Here is a 20,728-nt window from a genome sequence, read left to right on the forward strand (position 1 = left end):
AATGGAATATTGAAATTAATGGGAAATCTCTGTGTTGCTTGCATTTTGGACACAAACGACTGCGAATGCATCCAGCACATAAACATATTTGAACACCATATTAAATGCATGTACAAATGCATGTTTATGTTTAAATATATGCACAAATGCATGTTTATATGTATATTCAGATGTGGGTTGCACTTGCGTCCTTTGCAGGGCCGGATTTACCACTATGCAACCTAGGCAATTGCCTAGGGCCCAGCGGTCCCCAGAGGGCCCTACCAGGGCCGGCGGTGAGACCACCCTTTAAAAATGGGCCACTACTTATGGGCCAGTGCTATATGCTTGCCCCCCCCCCCTCGGGCTAAAGTCTGCCAGCCAGCCCCTGAATAGGGGTATATGTTATGCTAAAAAACTATAGTGCTATGGATTTTTTCAGGGAGGGGGCCCCAAACCAGTATCTTGCCTAGGGCCCCATGAGGTCTAAATCCGGCTTTGGTCCTTTGTCATAATTCCAGTTGGTCTTCTAGCAGTTGTGATGCAGACTCAAAGTTAAATAATTCAAGAATACATGGGACAAACATATTGCTATTGTTAAGACTCAATCTAAAAAAATTAGCAAAACACACAGAACACACACATAAGGTAAAAGACCAGTCTAGAAGAACCTGTACATTATTTTCTGCAGTCAAATTCCAGGTTTCTGTTTCCATGGTTTGTAGATTGACAATGTCCATTGGCGGTGTTGAGTGGGTAAAATAGAAAATTGCCTTAACAGGTTTCAGGTGAAGCTATATAGTGGCTCCCTTGTCATAGCTCTTTTGACATTTACCACTTCTCAAATTATCAGACAGTTACATTTTTAAAGGATTGACAGCAGAGACACCTCTTCAAAAATCAGGACTTCAGCCATGAAAAAAAAATAAATGATCCATCATATTCAGTAGAATATCTCTTTACTGGCAAAATATAGTTGTAAATATAAACAGTATATAAAAAGACAGCATGGAGTATCCCTTTTACTGCATGTTTTTCTGAGGCGATGTTAGTGTCTTCAAAAATAAAGACAATACCTAAAACAGCAACGTGAGTGCATTTAGAAAATATAATTGAAGGCAATTGTTTAGACCTTTGACAAATTGTAGACATTATCAGAAACAGAACAATTCTCAGCTGTAATCGGTTTGGGGCATTTTTTCCCCCTGGAGAGTTCTCTTCGAGGCCCGGGCATGTCTTTACCAATGAGATGACACACATCAGCTCTTGGGTGAAATGTCAAATGACAAAGCACAATAGGAATGATTGATGTAGCAAACTTTGACATTAAAAGAAAAGACTCGATGACAACCAGGTTTCTGGAATTCTCAAATCTGTATTTCTACAGACATGCTTCCTTAGACTAAGCTAAACTCTATTGTTTGAGAAAGAACAACATATTATATGTCATTTATAAAGCGCTAAAATGTAAAATCGCAGTGCAAATGCTCGATTATTACATCGCACACCTAGATACTGGCCAGTGTGACTATTATCAACACATAGATCTGTTGACCAAGATGGCAAAAATTTGGAGAGGATGAAGGGAATTCTTTTCTAATAGCACAATAAACAGGAAAGCACACCATCATACCTGTATGTGCTGAAGTCCAAAAATGAGATTCCATTTTGTGTGGCAGGATTATTTAAATGAGATGAAAGAGTGGAGAGGTCGCGGGGTACCCCCTGTTGAAGTGCTTAAGTTCTCTTCCGCCCCCAAGGACTTAGAGATCAGGTCTCCTCCCTAATAACAGGACGCACTTTGCACCTTCCGGTTGCACACACATCAAACATACAAAGTGACAAGTGATAAAGACAGTTCCATTGAAGGCTCACACTCATGATTACTTTATCTAATTATCCTAAACTAAGCAGTATAATAATAGTACATAAATGAATAAAGAGGGATGTACTAAATTAAGTTGGACATTGATGTGATATTTTTACTGTTTACACCATGAGCAGCTGTGAAGATACCGGGTTTTCTGGCCCAATGCTACCCACTTCACACTGGCTGGCCACCCATGGGTGCCTTCCTATGCAAGGGAAGTCTACCCAGCACCTTCTAGGATTTGTATAGCCACTCAGGCAAATGCAATTAGAGAAGTACAACAATACATTTATTGTAACAAAAGCAGTCAGTAGATTATTATGTACAAACAGTAAATAAATGCCAGGCCGATTTACCACGTCATCTGTCCAGTACCCCACTTGCTTAAGGAGCTACAGTGAACTGGATGTCCTGACTCGACGACCCATGGATCTCTCTCAGCTGCATATGTAGACTCTAGTAGAGAACGACAACTCAAAACCAGATCTTGCACCTTCCATGATTGAAACCCTAGAATGAACACCCCCTCCCCTCCCCCCCCCCCCCCCCCCCCCGGAGTGGCTCATTATATCTCAGGTCAAATTTCCACAGTGTTTTTCCTAGGCAAACCCCTAGGTCTATTCTTCTTAACCTTTGGTCGGTGCTGACTAGGGAACTAGGGGAGGTTGGAGAGGGCAGTGAAGATGAGCTGTCTTTCCACAGAACCACCGCTGATAGATGGCCTGTCTGGAACAGTCTTCTGAGAACAATGGACACTAATTAGTTTAGCCCTTCCAGTATCTTTCAACCTGATCCCTATCCATAACCCCCTGGCTTCACTTTAAAGACAATGAATAACAACCTCACTGCAGCGTCATCAATATACAATACATAATATACATATTTACACTGAGCTACAATGTCCCCTTAGCCACATGTAATTAGACAATGCAGTTGTAGTCTGGTGAGCTGAGGAACAAAAGCAAGGGCTATAAAAAGTACCTGCTATAGTCAGGTCCGAATTAAGAGAATGGAGGCCCCCGGGTTAGCTGCCTGCCATTCTCAAGCTGACAGTCAGAGCCGGGGGGAGGGGACGCCCTGGACCCGATGAATGCCAGTGGGCCCCCCATATGCCGAGGCCCCTGAGCTATAGCCAGTTAGACTTTGGGTTAATTCGGCCCTGGCTATAATCCACATTATGTGAGAAACGAGAACAGGATGGTTACAGTGTTATCACACTTGTTTCGTCACACCATCCATTTACCTGCAAAACAAAACGTTTTTTGTGGAGCGTTTCCAAGGGCCCCAAAACATACATGAACCTTAAAATGAGCTTGACGGACAAGTACATGTCCGTCAAGTTTATGTGCGGTCTTGCGCACATAAAAAAAGCATTACAGGTCCAGATATTTTGCAGCTAACTGACTCTTGCAGTCTAGATTTACTTGAAGCCCATAAGAAAACGTAATGCTTTTTAGATTTTTGAAAAATTGGCAGATTTTTTAAACTCTCCTTGGACTGAGCTCAGCAATGTTCCTTGATATATTTTCATGCACCTGATGCCTGTTCATTAATTTCTCATAAGTACAAAACGGTATACAGTATGTCTCAAACTTTCCCCATATGGCAAAACAAGGCACTGAAGAACCAATATATAAAATAAATATAATGTACTTAATTGTAGCAGACTGTACTTTAATCCACAATTCACTTTTTACAATAGTATTGTACTGATACACTATAACACAGCACTACATGAACTGAGTACTGAAAATATATATATATGTCTTCCATGAGTAAACATAATGTACTATCTATTAAAGCTAGAGGCATACACACCATAGTACGTATAGAAAGTGACCACTGTTTGCTTGGAATCTAACAACAACAGAATTGTCTCTCTGTAAGTGGTTTAGCGCTTCAGCACTTGGTATTGTCATGGTCTGAATGCCAAGTGGACTAAGCATTTACTGAAAAGGCCATTATGTAAATTAAATATCTAAAAGTAAATGCATTTTCAATGGATTGTCTTGAAATCTCTATCCAACACATAAACCTTTCCTATGTGCCCCCACACAGTATACCTTTCCTATGTGCCCCCACACAGTATACCTTTCCTATGTGCCCCCACACGGTATACCTTTCCTATGTGCCCCCACACGGTATACCTTTCCTATGTGCCCCCGCACGGTATACCTTTCCTATGTGCCCCCGCACGGTATACCTTTCCTATGTGTCCCCGCACGGTATACCTTTCCTATGTGCCCCCGCACGGTATACCTTTCCTATGTGCCCCCACACGGTATACCTTTCCTATGTGCCCGCACACGGTATACCTTTCCTATGTGCCCGTATACGGTATACCTTTCCTATGTGCCCGTATACGGTATACCTTTCCTATGTGCCCCCATACGGTATACCTTTCCTATGTGCCCGTATTCGGTATACCTTTCCTATGTGCCCCCACACGGTATACCTTTCCTATGTGTCCCCACACGGTATACCTTTCCTATGTGTCCCCACACGGTATACCTTTCCTATGTGCCCCCACACGGTATACCTTTCCTATGTGCCCCCACACGGTATACCTTTCCTATGTGCCCGCACACAGTATACCTTTCCTATGTGCCCGCACACAGTATACCTTTCCTATGTGCCCCCACACGGTATACCTTTCCTATGTGCCCCCACACGGTATACCTTTCCTATGTGCCCCCACACGGTATACCTTTCCTATGTGCTCCCACACGGTATATCTTTCCTATGTGCCCGTATACGGTATACCTTTCCTATGTGTCCCCACACGGTATACCTTTCCTATGTGCCCCCACATGGTATACCTTTCCTATGTGCCCGTATACGGTATACCTTTCCTATGTGCCCGCACACGGTATACCTTTCCTATGTGCCCGTATACGGTATACCTTTCCAATGTGCCCGTATACGGTATGCCTTTCCTATGTGTCCCCACACGGTATACCTTTCCTATGTGCCCCCACATGGTATACCTTTCCTATGTGCCCGTATACGGTATACCTTTCCTATGTGCCCGTATACGGTATACCTTTCCTATGTGCCCGTATACGGTATACCTTTCCTATGTGCCTGTACACGGTATATGACATAGCTTTAAGAATTTAGTGAATTTTGCTTCACTTATGCAAATAATCCACTCACTTACTAAATATAGACTGCAGACAATACCATTTACATGGAGACCTTCTGAGACATTACTTAGCATAGAGAAGATGGAGATTTGAGCTATATTCTATACCTATGCTATATAAAAGGTTTATTCCAACATCTTTTGCCTCCACAATAGTCTATTTGCTCCATGGGAAACCCTACTTTTCTGCATATTCAGAGGATGACACCTACCTGAAACAACACAATTTATCAGCTCTTTACAGGTAGGTAATAGTGGACGAACCAGGGGAGAAATCCCCACTGAAGAGCTACTATTAGATTTTAGAAGACTTGCTATTAGGAATAAGTGTATATATGCTCTGTTTTCCCTCTGTGATTCCCTACATATTAACAAAAATAATGGTTGACCAAAATAGGCTACCAACTAAATCTCTGAATGCCTGAGATAAAACCTAGCAGTTTAAAAAGTTTAGCCAATGTACATACATCAGTACATAGAGTACACACACACTCACCAGTCCCACTGACTGTACACTTTTGAATCCTCCAGATTTAGTGGCAATGACACCCCAAGCCTTTTGTAGAAAACAAATGGAAAGAGAACATAGCAATCATCTCTGTTGAACTATTATATGCTTGCTGTGTGAGCTGATGATATTAAACATGTAAAAGTATTATTGCATAGGTAAAGATACTATTTCATAAATATATATCTTCAGTCTGATTGTGGATTTTACATTGCCTTGATACAGTAACTATTGGTATTTTTGTTTATTGTTTTGTACTGTTTTACCCTGTTTAGTCTACTGTTTGTACTGTGTATAGCGCTGCGGAAACCTTGTGGCGCCTTACAAATAAAGGATAATAATAATAATAATAATAGAACCCAACTTGTCTGCAAGTTGCACCTGAACGTGGATCAGGCCCTATGTGTATTATAGACACAGATATGACAATTTTCAAATGTTGCAATAAACAAAAATGAGTAAAAAATTTAGATTGCATTGAGAGCCAAACTTTAAATTTGGTCTAGGCAATATGAAAACATCAAGCAATAAACTCAAATTTTTTGTAAATTGAATTTCAAATTTTTAGTCCGTGACCTTGAAATGTTTACCTCCTCAAACCTAGGCATACTGTATATCAAAGTAAAGCCTGTTAATTTCTAAATAAAAAGGTTTTGCATATTTACAAAGGCCAACATTTGCAGATTCTTGAAATTTTGAAAACACTTATAAATCAAAAACAACATGAGAGAAAAAAAATAAAATAATTCATGATTTATAGACAGCTTTGATGGTCCATTAAGTGTACGGAGTGAAATCAAAATGGGAAAACCTTATGTAAAAAATGAATTTAAAATTGGATCAGCTGATGTGAAATGACCCTGACAAACGTATAAAAGGTTACATAATAAGAATACCATCATTTTATTATGTTTCTTGATCAAGTCCAAACGCTTTGGGATTAATAATACTTCCCTGATAGCATATGCCTGATTAAATATATACAGTATGATCTATAGACTGTTTTGCAGTTTGGAGCAGACTGACAAAAAAGATTATACACCAAAGGGGTAAAAAGGTTTGACATGGCATTATTTGATTTGATTAAATGCTCCTGGCAACATGAATGCATCTATAAAATGAAAACAAACGTGTAGTATATAAAATTTTACATTATCATAATGCTTCATATTTCAGTTTATTGGTATCAGTAGCAAACTCAATATTATGTTCAATTACAATTAAGCCCCTAGAGCTAAAACAGACTTAAAAGACGTATTTGTAACGTAGCACTGTACGCTCTATTCCGGTACCTGTTACATTTCATTTCCTTTGGTATAATTTTCTCACTTTTACAAGTTATTAATGCTAGCAAAATAATGCCTTTGAATAGAAAACCTATCAATAACTACCACAAATCGATCATTTTGTCAGAAGCTTGAGCACTTTGCCAGTATTAGAGGAATAATGCTGTAATGTAAAGTATTCTGGATCAGGAAACAAGATCTAAGAACAGACGAGCAGTAATTCAATAACAATCTAACACATTTTATGCTGCTGGTAGAGAACATTATGCTGGGCCAACCATACACTACTTACAGATCTGCATGAACTACTATGCCACAAAAACATCATTCAAAATAGAGTAAGTGACAACTAAAATACTGTATTACTGTCTGAAGTGTAAAGGTGGATATGTGATATATATATATATTTGTACAGTCATTTTTTTAGATCTTGGTATTATAAATTGTTATTATAATATAAGGTTAAAATGACATCAAAATAAAAATAATTATTAATACCTAGTATTCAAAATACAAAACTCTTAACAATAAAAACACCTCTGCAGACTTTGATACTGTACAGGTTAATATAAGACACAATTATTACAGCAACAAATACTATCAAACAAATATACCGATCAGCCACAACAATAAAACCAGTGACGAGTGAAGTGAATATTGTGGATTATCTCATTACAATAGCACCTGTCAAGGGGTGGGATATGTTAGACAGCAAGTGAACAGTCAGTTGAAGTTGATGTGTTGGAAGCAGGAAAAATGGGCAAGAGTAAGGATCTAAGTAACTTCCAAAGGTGATTCAAGGAAGGACAACCGTTAAACTGGCAACAGGGTCATTGGCGCCCAAAGCTCAGTAATACGTGTGGGGAACGAAGGCTAGCCTGTCTGGTCTGATCCCACAGAAGAGCTACTGTAGCACAAATTGCTTAAAAAGTTAATTCTGGCCATGATAGAGAGGTGTCAGAACACACAGTTCATTGCAGCTCGCTGTGTATGAGGCTGCATAGCTGCAGACAGGTTAGAGTATTCATGCTGACCCCTCTCCACTGTCGAAAGCAGCTACAATGGGCACGTGAGTGCAAGAACTGTACAATGGAGGAAAGAAAGAAGGTGGCCTGGTTTGATAAACTATGTCTTCTTTTACATCATGTGGACGACCGAGTGCATGTGTGTCCCTTACCTGGGGAATAGATGGCACCATGGGAAGAAGGTAAGCCAGTACAGGCAGTGTGATGCTCTGGGCAATTTTCTGCTGGGAAACCTTGGATCCTGACATTCATGTGGATGGCAACGGTATTCCCTGATGACAGAGGCCTCTTCAGGCAAGATAATGCACTCTGCCACACTGCAAAAATGGTTCAGGAATGGTTTGAGGATTCTGACAAAGAGTTCAAAGTGTTGACTTAGCCTCCAAATTCCCCAGATCTCAATCTGATCAAGCATCTGTGGTATGGTACTGGAAAAACAAGCCTGAGCCATGGAGTACCCCCTTGTAACTTGCAGGACTTAAAGGTGCTGCTGCTAACGTCTTGGCGCCAAATACCACAGGACACCTTCAGAGGTCTTGTGTAGTAAATGCCTCAGAGCTATTGGTGGCCCAAGAGGGACCTACATAATATTAGGCAGGTGGTTTTAATGTTGTGACTGAGCCATGTAAATACAGTAATAATACCACAGTTGTCAACTGTCCCTGATTTGAAGGGACAGTCGCAGGTTTTAAAGATGTGTCCCTGGACATTTGTTGTCCCTACTTTTGAATATTGACAAACCGCATAATAAAATAAAATAAATGTCTGCATTAGTTGCAATTCTTAACATATATATATATATATATATATATATATATATATATATATATATATATATATATACTTATTTTCTGCGCTTTATAAATTCATATTTACTGAACACGAGTATTAAGAATGCAAAAAGTACCTTCCAACATTCTTGTTTGGACATCGGGACATGACCAAGCCCCTGCTGAAATTGGTATGTGACAACAAATTGTTGTGGGCATGATCATGTCACAATGTGGTTATGGTATGTCCTTGTGGTGTACTTTGTGCTTCTGAAGTGCATACTAATCCCCAACCTCCCTCCTGGGACAGACCTCTGGCAGTCAGGGCAAAAGATCGACTGGAGGGATGACAGGAGGGATGTTTAAATCAGAATATTTGGGAGGTATAATATAATCAAATTCAATGTAATTATACTGAGACTCTCTCATGTCTGATATGTTTATATTCACCAGCTCAGCAGGTATCCCTCAGTATCCCTGGAAACTATTTGGCAACTATGTAATACAGCGGGGTAGTACAATGAAATTAAGAAATGGACATATATTTTTGGGGACTAATGGAGGAGCTTACTATTACAGATCTATAGATCAGGCCCCAAAACAGGGGTATATCTGACAGTGTGGAAGAAAAAGGTACACATGCATTAGAGTTCAACAGAGTGGAAGTTTGGAACAACTGTAACGCACCTAGCTCGATGACGGCAGGTGAGGTCATTGGCAGGACAGCGGTGGTGCAGAGTTGTGGGTCTCGGCAGGAGTAGATGCAGTGGTGTCAAAGACAGTCGTGTTACAGAGAAGGGAGTGAAATTGCCTTACATGGCTAATAGGCAGATCACGTGGGGACCAAAAGTTTTTAAAAGACTCTAGTTTCCCGCGTGAGAGAGGAGCAGCAGCACTATTTTGACAGAGACCCAGGATAGGATGAAATCCCTTTAGGTGCCCTCTTTGAAAGACTGTCACCAAGCAGAATTTTATCAGGAGAGGTGGGTGCATGGAGGGTAACCACATGGGCTTATGTGTATTAGAATAGGGGAGAGACCTCATCAAGAGGGCCTCCAGCAAGTAAAGATCTCCCATTGAGAGACAAGGGGAACTGTGACAAATCTACTAGGATGACTGGGATACTTCTGGGTCTCAGCTGGGATTGTCAGTACTTCACCCAGAGGCGCAGAAGGTTTTTGCCAGTTTTTGCGGGAATTTGGGCTTTGCGGCTTCCACCATGCAGGTCGCGGCCCTCTAGGAAAGTTCACAGTGAAAGGTGTGAGAGAACCGAGCACCAGGTAATGAAGGTAGGTACCAGATCGTCACTAAAGAGTGGGTATGGTGAGCAATGATCTGTGGCAGCACATTTGGAGAGATAGAGAGCAATGAACTGCGGCAGTTACCACTAATGAGTGGATCTCATGAGCAATGATCTGCGGCAGTACACTGGAGAGATAGAGAATAAAGATCTGCGGAAATTACCACTAAGGAGTGGATCAGGTGAGCGATGATCTGCAGCAGTACACTTGGAGAGATGGAGAACGATGATCTGCGGCAGTTACTACTAAGGAGTGGATTAGGTGAGCGATGATCTGTGGCGGTACACTTGGAGAGATAGAAACACAGAGGGAGACACAGGAGCTGCTTCCAGGCCAGGAGACGGATGATAAGAACCAGCACAGAGAAGTGAGGAACCTTATAAAGGGGCACCAATAACAGACAGCCAATGGAAGTGTAGGGAAGGTAAGAAAGGTGAGACAGCCTTTGCGCATGCGTAGAACCGCCACCAACATGACAGCCAGAGGGAAGCGTGTAATCAGGAGACGGGAAGGCGCGCCGGTTCCCGGGCGGCAGCTGCGGGAGACCAGCGTGTGACAGTAGCCCACATATCCTATGCCACTATGTGGAGGAAAGGGGGTTGCTTCAGAATGTAGCATGGAGCCCATATATAAGTATGAAGCCTCTACCCTGAGGGGTAGTGTCAGCAAGTTTAACTATGCCCTGAATGGGGGAAAAGGTTTTACAGGCTACAGTAGGGAGAAGACCTTATAAAATAGCTCCTTTGTAAAGTGTGCCCATACTAAGATGAGGGGGGGGGGTAGGTACAGACAGCATGGCTATGCAAGAGGGAAGATGCCTAAAGAGAGGGAGTTGCTAACAGCCATAGTGTGGTATATGTAGAAGAGGGTCCCTGGTGTAATGGATGGTCTGCACGGTAAGAGAACCTCTGGTATAGAAGACAAGAACCTCTGAGATCTAGTCCACTGTTTGCGTGTGAGAGAAGCCATGGGCTGCCATTCTGTGGAGTCATTGTACCCAGAAACACCAGATATTTGACTATTGTATTGTTGCAACCGTTATGCTTAAGATAGGGGCTAATGTGGGGTCTCTGTATTAAATGTGGGGGCTAATAAAATAATGATGGTTCTAGTTATTCTAAACTCTTAAAACGCCAATGATAAACTACTATGCAACTGACACTGTTTAAGATACCGCACCTCTCTCTACAATAGCATTGGAGAAAGGAAGACTAGGGTGCATAGAAAACAAAATTTAATAGGCTGCACTGAAGCATGTTACCTTTCATCTAACCAGTGAACAACAACACAATATTAATTTATATTTGCAGCCAAACAGAATAGTTGCCCTTTGTTTCTTTATGCCACTTATTTTACTAATAAATGTAACAATGGACAGATTGACTGATTTACATAAAATGTGACTAAAAGTTAATTTTTTAATAGAATGTTTTCACAGTCACCCAGGTTTCTTTGAACCGTTCACATGTCATATTTTAACAGGATATACCGGCTAACAACTGACTATTGTCACCAGAGATCAAAATAAAAAAAAACTTTCCAGTGAAAAAAGTTGCCTTTCACTTCTTTATCATCACTACATAATTACTCATGTTTTTCTGGGCTTTATCACTGCCTGAACAATTCTATCCTTGCTGCTTGGTCCTGACAGATGCAACAGTACAGATACTAACACTTGACCAGCACATATCTTGCCTGATGCCACAGGCAAAACTGTGTTATGGACTCCCTGTAGAAGTGCTAATTTACCAGGGCAGACCCTGTACAAAACAGCCTAGGGCGTGTAAATACAATGCTGACTTTTTCAGCTGTGAACCAGATTCTCTAGACATGAGAAATGACAAGTCCTTCCAGTCTTAAATGGAAATTCAGTAAAATGTCAGCTGGAAACTGTCACTTGAAAAAAAAAGAGCTTCCGAAAGGTTCTAAACTATTTGTTGCTCACAATGGGTCCCAGCTTGCTGTTCTGCAGACCTCACCCATAGCCATGATTTCTCAATAAAAGGAAGGACATACTTTTAACTCAAAAGGTCAGAAAACAATTGAGAATAGTAAAATCAAATCATTATTACATATATTTGAAAAACTACAACTTGATTCTGCACATCTATGGACATTTTTCTTTACTTTATTATTACTATTATTGTTATTATATTATTATCATCATCTTTTATTTAGAGGCTTCCACAAGGGTTCTAATGCTCTGTCCACAGGGAGTTAGAGCATACCTCAAAATGACAAAATAACAGAAGTACAAAGTGACAAAATTAAGTAAATATAAACAGCAACTTTACGTTAAAAAAATTAAACACTAGGGGGTATTATTTACTAAATTACAGGTTTGAAAAAGTGGAGACATTGTCAATAGCAAACAATCAGATTCTAGTTGTCATTTTGTAGAATGTACCAAATAAATGATAACTAGGGGCCTGATTCATTAAGGATCTTAACTTAAGAAACTTCTTATTTTAGTTTCCTGGACAAAACCATGTGACAATGCAAGGCGTGCAAATTAGTATTCTGTTTTGCACATAAGTTAAATACTGACTGTTTTTTCATGTAGCACATAAATAATTGATAGCTTATTTGTACACTGAAATTTAAAGTTGATATTTGTATGCTACATGAAAAAACAGTCAGAATTTAACTTATGTGCAAAACAGAATACTAATTTGCACCCCTTGCATTGTAACATGGTTTTGTCCAGGAGACTGAAATAAGAAGTTTCTTAAGTTAAGATCCTTAATAAATCAGGCCCTAGAATCTGATTGGTTGCTATAGGCAACATCTCCACTTTTTCCAACCCACATTTAAGTATATAGAACTCTGGGAGAGGGAGACCTGTTCATGAGAGCTTACATTATAGAGGTGATTGGGACGGACACAGAGAGGGTGAAAATGAGTGAAGGAGCAGATTTGGGAGAGTTAAGAGGAGGGCTGGTAGGTTTGAATGAAAAGATGAGTTTTAAGGCCACATTTCCAGGCTTGGAGACTGGTGGATGGTCTGACTGGGCATGGTAGTGTGTTCCAGAGGATATGTATACTGTAAGGGAAATCCTGAAGGCGTGAAAGGAAAGATATGGTCAGTGAGGAGGTGAAGCGCCATCCTTGGTAGTGCACCAAAATTGCTCAGTGCTGTACAATCGCAGACTGTCTATTCATTTCCATCAATCTCTGTGCTAGTGCAGTTATATTATTGAATTAATAATGTTAATTCTCTAATATAAGCACATACACACACTAGACAACTTTGATCATAAGTGATTTAAACTATCAGTATGTTTCTGGACTGTTTAAAGAAACCCATGAAAACAAGGTCATACAAGCGTCACACAGAGTACATCTTGGTTCGCATTGAACCCAGAAAGAAATGTTAACCCTTGTACCATATATTTATTTGCAATCATATTCACAGCTTATGTCTAAACCAGGCAAAGATTGTAAACTCAAACACACAAATAAACCGTAGCTTGAAATGTCAAACCTTTCAAAAACAAAGAAGTTGGAGATAAAATGTTCAATTTCAGACATAAATTACACTTTGGATATAAATTCAGTATAAAAATTCTCATGAGTCACAACAACTTAGCTCAACAGAGTTAAAACCCATAACAACTATGGCAAAATATATGCCACATTAAAATATGAAGTTAAGAAAGACTGGAAAGTAGTCTCTGATGAAAATAATCCCATCTGTTCATCATCACACCACTGTAACAGAACAGTGCTTCGCTGGGCCCCTAAGCATAATTTGGGCAGGGGCCCGGCTATGTGTCTCTAGCATCACTTCAAAGGCTCCGTAGCAGTTGCACCACTTGCACCCCAGTCCATATTTAAAAAAACGGTCTATATTCTACTTATTAATCTGTATCATAATAAAATGTTCCAGCTGCCCATGTACAATGTGGAGGCTGCCATTTTGTGGGCTAAACAAAAAATCCTAATGAAAAAGTCAGAACACACTTGACCACGTCACATTCCAACAAGGCCATGGTCTCATATGCCCGGCACCCATGAAAAAAGTTGGCAAGGACACCAAGCCACCTGGCAATATTTGCCTGCAATGTAAACAGTACTGTAATGGTTATATGGAGGGTATACTCATTGGTAACTAGCGAGATCACAAAAGCTTTAAGCATGGTGTACCCATACGTGTATCACTAGTTCTTAGTAAATTAATTGGTTTAATACTCATCAATAAAGGTTGAAAAAGCATGCCACTGTGTACTAAAACAGATACACTTAATTTGAAAAAAAAGCCTAAAAAACTAAACATAAACAACTTAATATAGTGCATTTAAAATACTTCTTGCGACAAATACTACTTGTCTTTGCATATACTAGTTAATTACAACTCTAATTCATACATATGTATCTACTAGCACTTAGCTGCATTAATCTTATTTAAAATTCATTCAAACTTATTTACATAGAGGACAAAATGTAATGAATAACTTGATGTAGCTGTTTTCTTGCTATTAGCAGTCAACCCCATCACTGTTAAGGAGAGGCAACATTAGAAGCAATTCTAAAGTACACGTTAATACAGCTGTTATTTAATATATTCCTTTTAATCTTCCAACATAAAACAGAAATGCAAACATAGCATATAGTGTATTTAATATGCAGCTTAACCTATTAGCATTAACAGCCTCTGTCACTAAGCAAACCCATATCCTTAAATGACTGCTACAATATACTGAAGCATTATAAATGGAAAGTAGGAAATTGATTTGCATGTAATAACAGTGGCAATAAACCTTCCTTCCTACGTGCAATTTTTCCCATCTGTTAATGGAGTGGAAGTTTAGAATCTATTATTCCCAGAAGGGGACTTACCCAGCTGGACATCTATAACACTTGGCTGGTTCTCCACGGGGAACAATGGTTTAGGAGGCTTCGCTGTGAGTAAAGCTAGAAGAGAAAACAGGAGACTGTAATGGAACTCTGAGACAAATTACAGGATAGGAAACATTCTATCATTCAAGGCATTTCATTTTGCTGCACTCGATACAGTGTAAACATCATCATAAAGTTTGCCAATGTTGAGCTATCTATACAGAATATATTTAACGGTGGATTTTCAGTCTCTATGAATTATTACAGATAGGTAGACTCTGACAGGTACATCTTCCATAAACTGTAAATTTTAGCAAACAGTGGTCTGGGTTGAAAGTCACCCCCTAAAACCTACTTCAGCAGAGACTAAAAATTACAGTTAAGGAGCAGAATACAGAACTTGTTTGCGACAGTAATCTTTGAGTTCATTAGAGGTGACAAACGGAATTTTGATAATGTAAAATGGAAATCTGAAGACCTTTTTATTTTACATACATTTCTTTATTTCTTAATTGAAAAAAAAAATAATTTGCAGATAAATGTATTAATTTGCTGACGATTTGTCATCAACAAGTTTGAAAAGATGCTAATCACAATTTTAGCTTCCCTGATCCACTATAACCTTGGAAACTGATTAAATTCTGTTTTTACAACCATAAGGCAGCAGTAGAAATCTGCTCTATTGAAGCTTAGTAAGAGGGCCCATAGTACACTACAAATTAGTATATGTTGAATATTATTTTTCACATATCACAAACTTGCTGCTGAGCTGAATAATTTCTTGTCTATGAATTTGAAATACTCGCACCTATTAATAGCTTTCAGGGGTTGTGACAAAACAACTGCAAAACACAACTAGCACAACAAAAACAAAACTTACAACATCTTAAGTAATCAAAGGTTTCCAAGGTTACAAAGCTTCTGGATATACGAGAGCCAGAATTACTGCACTTCATGTAATTGTGTCTTTGCATTTTTTAAAGCCTTATAACAGCAAAAGTATTCATTTAACTGCTAAAAGCGTGTCAATGTAGTACACTAAATGGGTATAAATTGACTCTCAGTCTGAAAACATAGGTGACAACCATTTAGATTAAAAGTTGCACACTATTGTAAATATACAGTAAATGTAATATTAACAATATTAATTTTTGTTACTAGTTTTAATTGGATAAAAAGGCAAAAGTTGTGAATCACATTGGGATTATAAGAGCCCCAGTGATGTTTTGGTAGGATATCGTTGCCTTATTAATTTTTGCAGTAATACTCTTTTGTGTTTGTGCACTTTATGTCCCAGTGTTATTTTTATGCTTTGTTTCACTGTCAGACAGAATTGTTTTACTGGCCATGGGAAGTGTCAGCATCAACAACACAGTGAGAACCGATGGCAAGACCTGAGGCATTGCTCAAAGTCAAAAGCACCAGATGTCAGACACTGCCATGTAAACCTACACAATGTCATGGAGCTTGTGGGCCTCTTGTCAACATAGTGAACTTGCCTACGGTTTGCCACATCGTCATGTTGGGTTAAGCTCCTGTATCATCTACAAGTGCTATTTGTAACGCTTTCATTAATTTTAAACTTACAATATACAAGCACACAATCCCATGTACAAACCATAGTATTGCTTAACTCGGCTTCAAATCTTAAGCAGATTCATACAAACTTTGTTAATTGGTTGTACTGGGGTTTTTGTTGTTACACACCGGCATTTAAGCAGAACATTGGAGACCAAATACTACCAATAACTGTCAACATACTGCACTCTATTTCTGCTATATAACCAGTGCTGTGGAACATATATATTGAAATAGATTAAGAGAATAGAGCAGTAAGAGAAAAAGAAACACACAGCACAGTTAAAATATACAAAGACTTAGGGATAGATTCAATTATCTGCGTTGTTCCAAAGAACAACACAACCCGCACATTACCGTTACAATGGTAATTTTTTCGCAGATTTTTGATGGTAGTTCATAGGACTGCAAGCAAAAATCAGCTGAGAAATTACCGTAGTAACGGTAATAATGCAAGAAAAACACGGCTAATTTAATCTACCCCTTAGGGGGGTATTCAATTGTCGGTGGGATTGCCGAAAATCCTGCGGTCCGCGCACGATTACCGATATTACGGTAATCGTGCGCAGAAAAACATGTAATACGGTAATTTACTCACTGGATTTCAGCTCGCAGCTCCCTGAGCCGCGAGCTGAAATCCAGCTACAAATTACCGTATTCCATGTATTAGTTTTTCCGCGGCAGGATTTTCGGCGATCCCGCCGACAATTGAATATGCCCCTTAGATGGTTGATCAAAGTAGACTGAAACAAGAGAACCCAAAAGATGTGTGTGTGTGTGTGTGTGTGCATTCCAGAACAGAAATATTTTTCTTAGCTAGAATACATCTACAGCTAGGTCTGGAAATATTTGCACAGTGACACAATTTTCATATTTTTGGTCTGTATGTCACCACAATGGATTTGAAATTAAACAATGGAGATACAATTGAAGTGCAGACTTTCAGCTTTAATTCAAGGGGTTGAACAAAAATATTGTATGAAACGTTTAGGAATTGCAACCATTTTTATACACAGTCCCCTATTTTCAGGGTCTCAAATGTAATTGGACAAATTAACATAATCATAAATAAAATGATCATTTTTAATACTGTGTAAATTCAGTTATGTTGGATACAAAATGCAGTGGCAGGTGGAGGTCCCAGAGACCATCTGTTTTTGGGAGGAAGTGATTTCCCCTCTGGCAAAAACCAACAACAACAACCATTTCCATCACAAATGGAATATGATGGGACAAGGAATAGGCATATAAGTTGGACACTTGTTCTAAAAGTACTTTGTCTATGCCTCCCAACTGTCCCGATTTAGGGGGGACTGTCCCGCCATCCCAATTGGGACACCTTTATCCCACTGGCGGGAAATTTGGGAGGTATGTCTCATTCACCGCTGCTCTGTATGGCAGAGCAGCAGTGAACTGGTACCGAGTGCACTGGTGAGCATAGCAAATGAGGTGATCGGAGGGGAGGAGAGTACGGGACAGTCTAACACTTCAAAAGCACTAAGCATGCCACCATCATGATGTGGCCACACCCTATCATGATGAGGCCATGTCCACATCGTGATGTGACCACAACCCCTGTCCCGATGCTGGTACTCAAACATTTTGGGAGTTATGCTGTGTGTTTTTTCAGTAAACATTATTTTGTTTTTAAACAAGTTTATTATAGTACTAGTTAAAAGTCCATCAAAATGACAGAAAAAAATAAAAGTAAAATCATGTTGGGCCCTTTTTTGGCAACTGTTAAATTCCGCGCATCATTTATCCCATGAATGTAGACTCAACTACCGACAACTGGGAAAACAAATGAAAGAACTTAAGAGAGGCACACTATATTGCACCCAATTTGACTTTACCCCCTGTGGCAGCATTGACTGAATAGTTTGGCAGATTGCTGTGTGGCAAAATACACAAATACTGTTCATGGGACCACAGTTATGAGCATTAATACTTGTTTCATCAAAGTTACCAACATCAAGAATGGCGAGGCATCTTCTTTGCTGAGTTAGTAGGCATTGACATGATATTACCTCTGTCCTGTTCACTCTTCGATTGTTTTCTCTGTGGCAAGGAATTTGCTGGGGAGTCATATTTGCATGGCGATGTTTATCACGTTCGTATTCTGTTTGGTCATCAGTCATAGTTTGTCATCCGGCTTTATCCAGCTCTGCCCTTTTGTTTTCTCGCCGTTTCTTGCTGTACAGTTACTCCCACAGCAGACATTTGCCTTGTACGTGGCATCGCAGTTATACTTTGCTGCTTAAATTAATTAGTATATTCCTATTCATTTAACAGTATCGGATCCCGCAAATCCTCATCTGCCTCCCCTCTCCGTCAAGCTCTACACTGGCTCCCCCTCTGCTTCAGAATCCTCTTCAAACTCCTCACCCACACCTACAAAGCCCTCTCTAATGGCACTTCTCCTTAACTCTCCAACCTCATCTTCATTCATACTCCCTCTCGCCCTATACGCTCTTCCAATGACTGCTGCATCACCTCACCTCACATCTGGCCATCGCCTCTCACTCCCACATTAACAAATTTCCCCATGCTGCCCCCCTTCTCTGGAATCATCTACCATACTCTATTAGGCTCTCCCCCAACCTGTCTCACTTCAAACACTACCTCAAATCCACCTGTTCAGATTAGCCTATCCTTCTTTCATTTAACCCTGCCCTCCTCTAACCCTCTTCTCTATCCCTCTATACTTACCTTACTCTATCTCGCCCTCACTCTACCTCCCTCTTTTCTACTCGCGTTTTTTTCTTCTCCTAGAGTTCTAGTCCCCTCACCCAATCTTCTCTCTCTGAGTCTCTGCTCAGTCTCCCCCTCCCCTTTAGATTGTAAGCTCCCTTGAGTAGGGCCCTCCATCCTCATGTCCTCTTCCTCCTATTTACCTCTGTCCCCGCCCACCCCTTTTTCTCCTTTTAATCACTCATCTCCTGCTGCTGTCTGTCCTCTTCTCCCTTGCCTCTGCTTCTCCACCATTGTCCAATCCTGCTAGAAGGACCCACACTTGTGGACTCAGGCTCAACCTCCTTTCTTAACTCCCCTCTTCCGTGCCTCCCCTCCCACTCTTTTTGTGCACTGGGAGTCATTCTTGCCTCTTCGCATTTGCACCTGCTCTCTAAAGAGTTTATTATTTTTGGACTTATTGCACCTTGTAATACCTGTATGCCGTGTACTGTAACCCTGTACGGAAGTCCCATGCTCTGTGTACTCTACTGCGGACCCTTTGTGGTGCCTCAAAATAGAGTCAATTTGGAATAGCAAAGGTCGATAGAAATGGTAAGTGCTACACAAAAAAATGAAAAAAAAAACAAAACAAAATAAGCCCAAGAAATGAGAAAAATCTAGTCATTAGGAATAGTCAAGTACACAATAGAGTAATTTACAAACATTTTACCAAATTTGTTTGTGTATTTTGTGTGTGCATCTAGAAAGGTGAAGAGCAGTGCTAGCCTTTTATACTGTGTGTGTATGTATGTATATATATATATATATATATATATATATATATATATATATATTATGTATATTATGTAATGCATAATAATATAATAATACTCTGTTGCTTTTAATAAACACAGCCATCAAAACGGACTATAAAGTTTGTTTATGCAGGTAGCAAATGTGGTAACTTACAATGTTTTAAAAGCCAGGCCTGGCACTATTTTATTAAACACCACTCTGGAGATTCTTTGTTCCACAGACATGTACCATTGTTACATTAGTTTCTCTGATTTCTGAATAAAAGGCAGAATGCATTTTTTTTTAGAATCCATTCACATGGTAATTTGCATATTAATGGGGAGTTAACCAAGAGTAGATCTTGGCATGGATTTGTGATTAGAACTTCAATGTTATGACAGTTTTAGGGCAGTCTGCTCAAGTATAGTCCAGGAAAAGTCATAGTTCAGGCTTAATTTTAGAGGGCATCTTGTCAAAATAATCACAGGTCTTACGTTTTTCTTATAGAAAGATCTGGCAGTAGAAAGAGAAAAGATTATTTTTGCCTTAATGTTTTTTTCCTTAAGGAAGAGAGAAACCGGAGATCGTCTTATATGGAATGTGTGTGCAGGAGATAAAAAAGCTACATATATATATAGAAGGAGATGGAAACATATGGCATGTTCCTAGGATTTTGATTGACATGTAACATCTGTTAGATTTGTGTTTCTACTGTATGATTTACATGTCTATTTTTCATACAGGTTGTTTTTATATTGGTTTGTTTGTGTTCGTCAGCCTCATAATTAATTTAGCAATTCCACTATCCAAATGCTTCATTCGGTGTTTGGACAGGAGAATCGGTATTGTGTGAGAAGGGAACAACATTCCCTATTAAACAAGCCTATAATACCATTAGAATCCTGCGTCTACCTGGACTGGACGTAGCGGCCATCTGACACTCTTCTACTCTAGGAGCT

General features: G+C 39.6%; 1 protein-coding gene across 1 annotated transcript in view; it reads right to left on the reverse strand.

Moving 5' to 3' along the window:
- Positions 1–20,728, reverse strand: part of IL1RAPL2 (interleukin 1 receptor accessory protein like 2) — a 714,191-nt gene that overhangs the window by 230,558 nt on the left and 462,905 nt on the right. The window contains exon 6 of the mRNA XM_075184271.1: positions 14,724–14,798. Within this exon, the coding sequence (XP_075040372.1) occupies positions 14,724–14,798 (75 nt within the window). The remainder of the gene's footprint in view (positions 1–14,723; positions 14,799–20,728) is intronic.

This window comes from Mixophyes fleayi, chromosome 9 (assembly GCF_038048845.1).
Source record: "Mixophyes fleayi isolate aMixFle1 chromosome 9, aMixFle1.hap1, whole genome shotgun sequence".
Classification (NCBI taxonomy): domain Eukaryota; kingdom Metazoa; phylum Chordata; class Amphibia; order Anura; family Limnodynastidae; genus Mixophyes; species Mixophyes fleayi.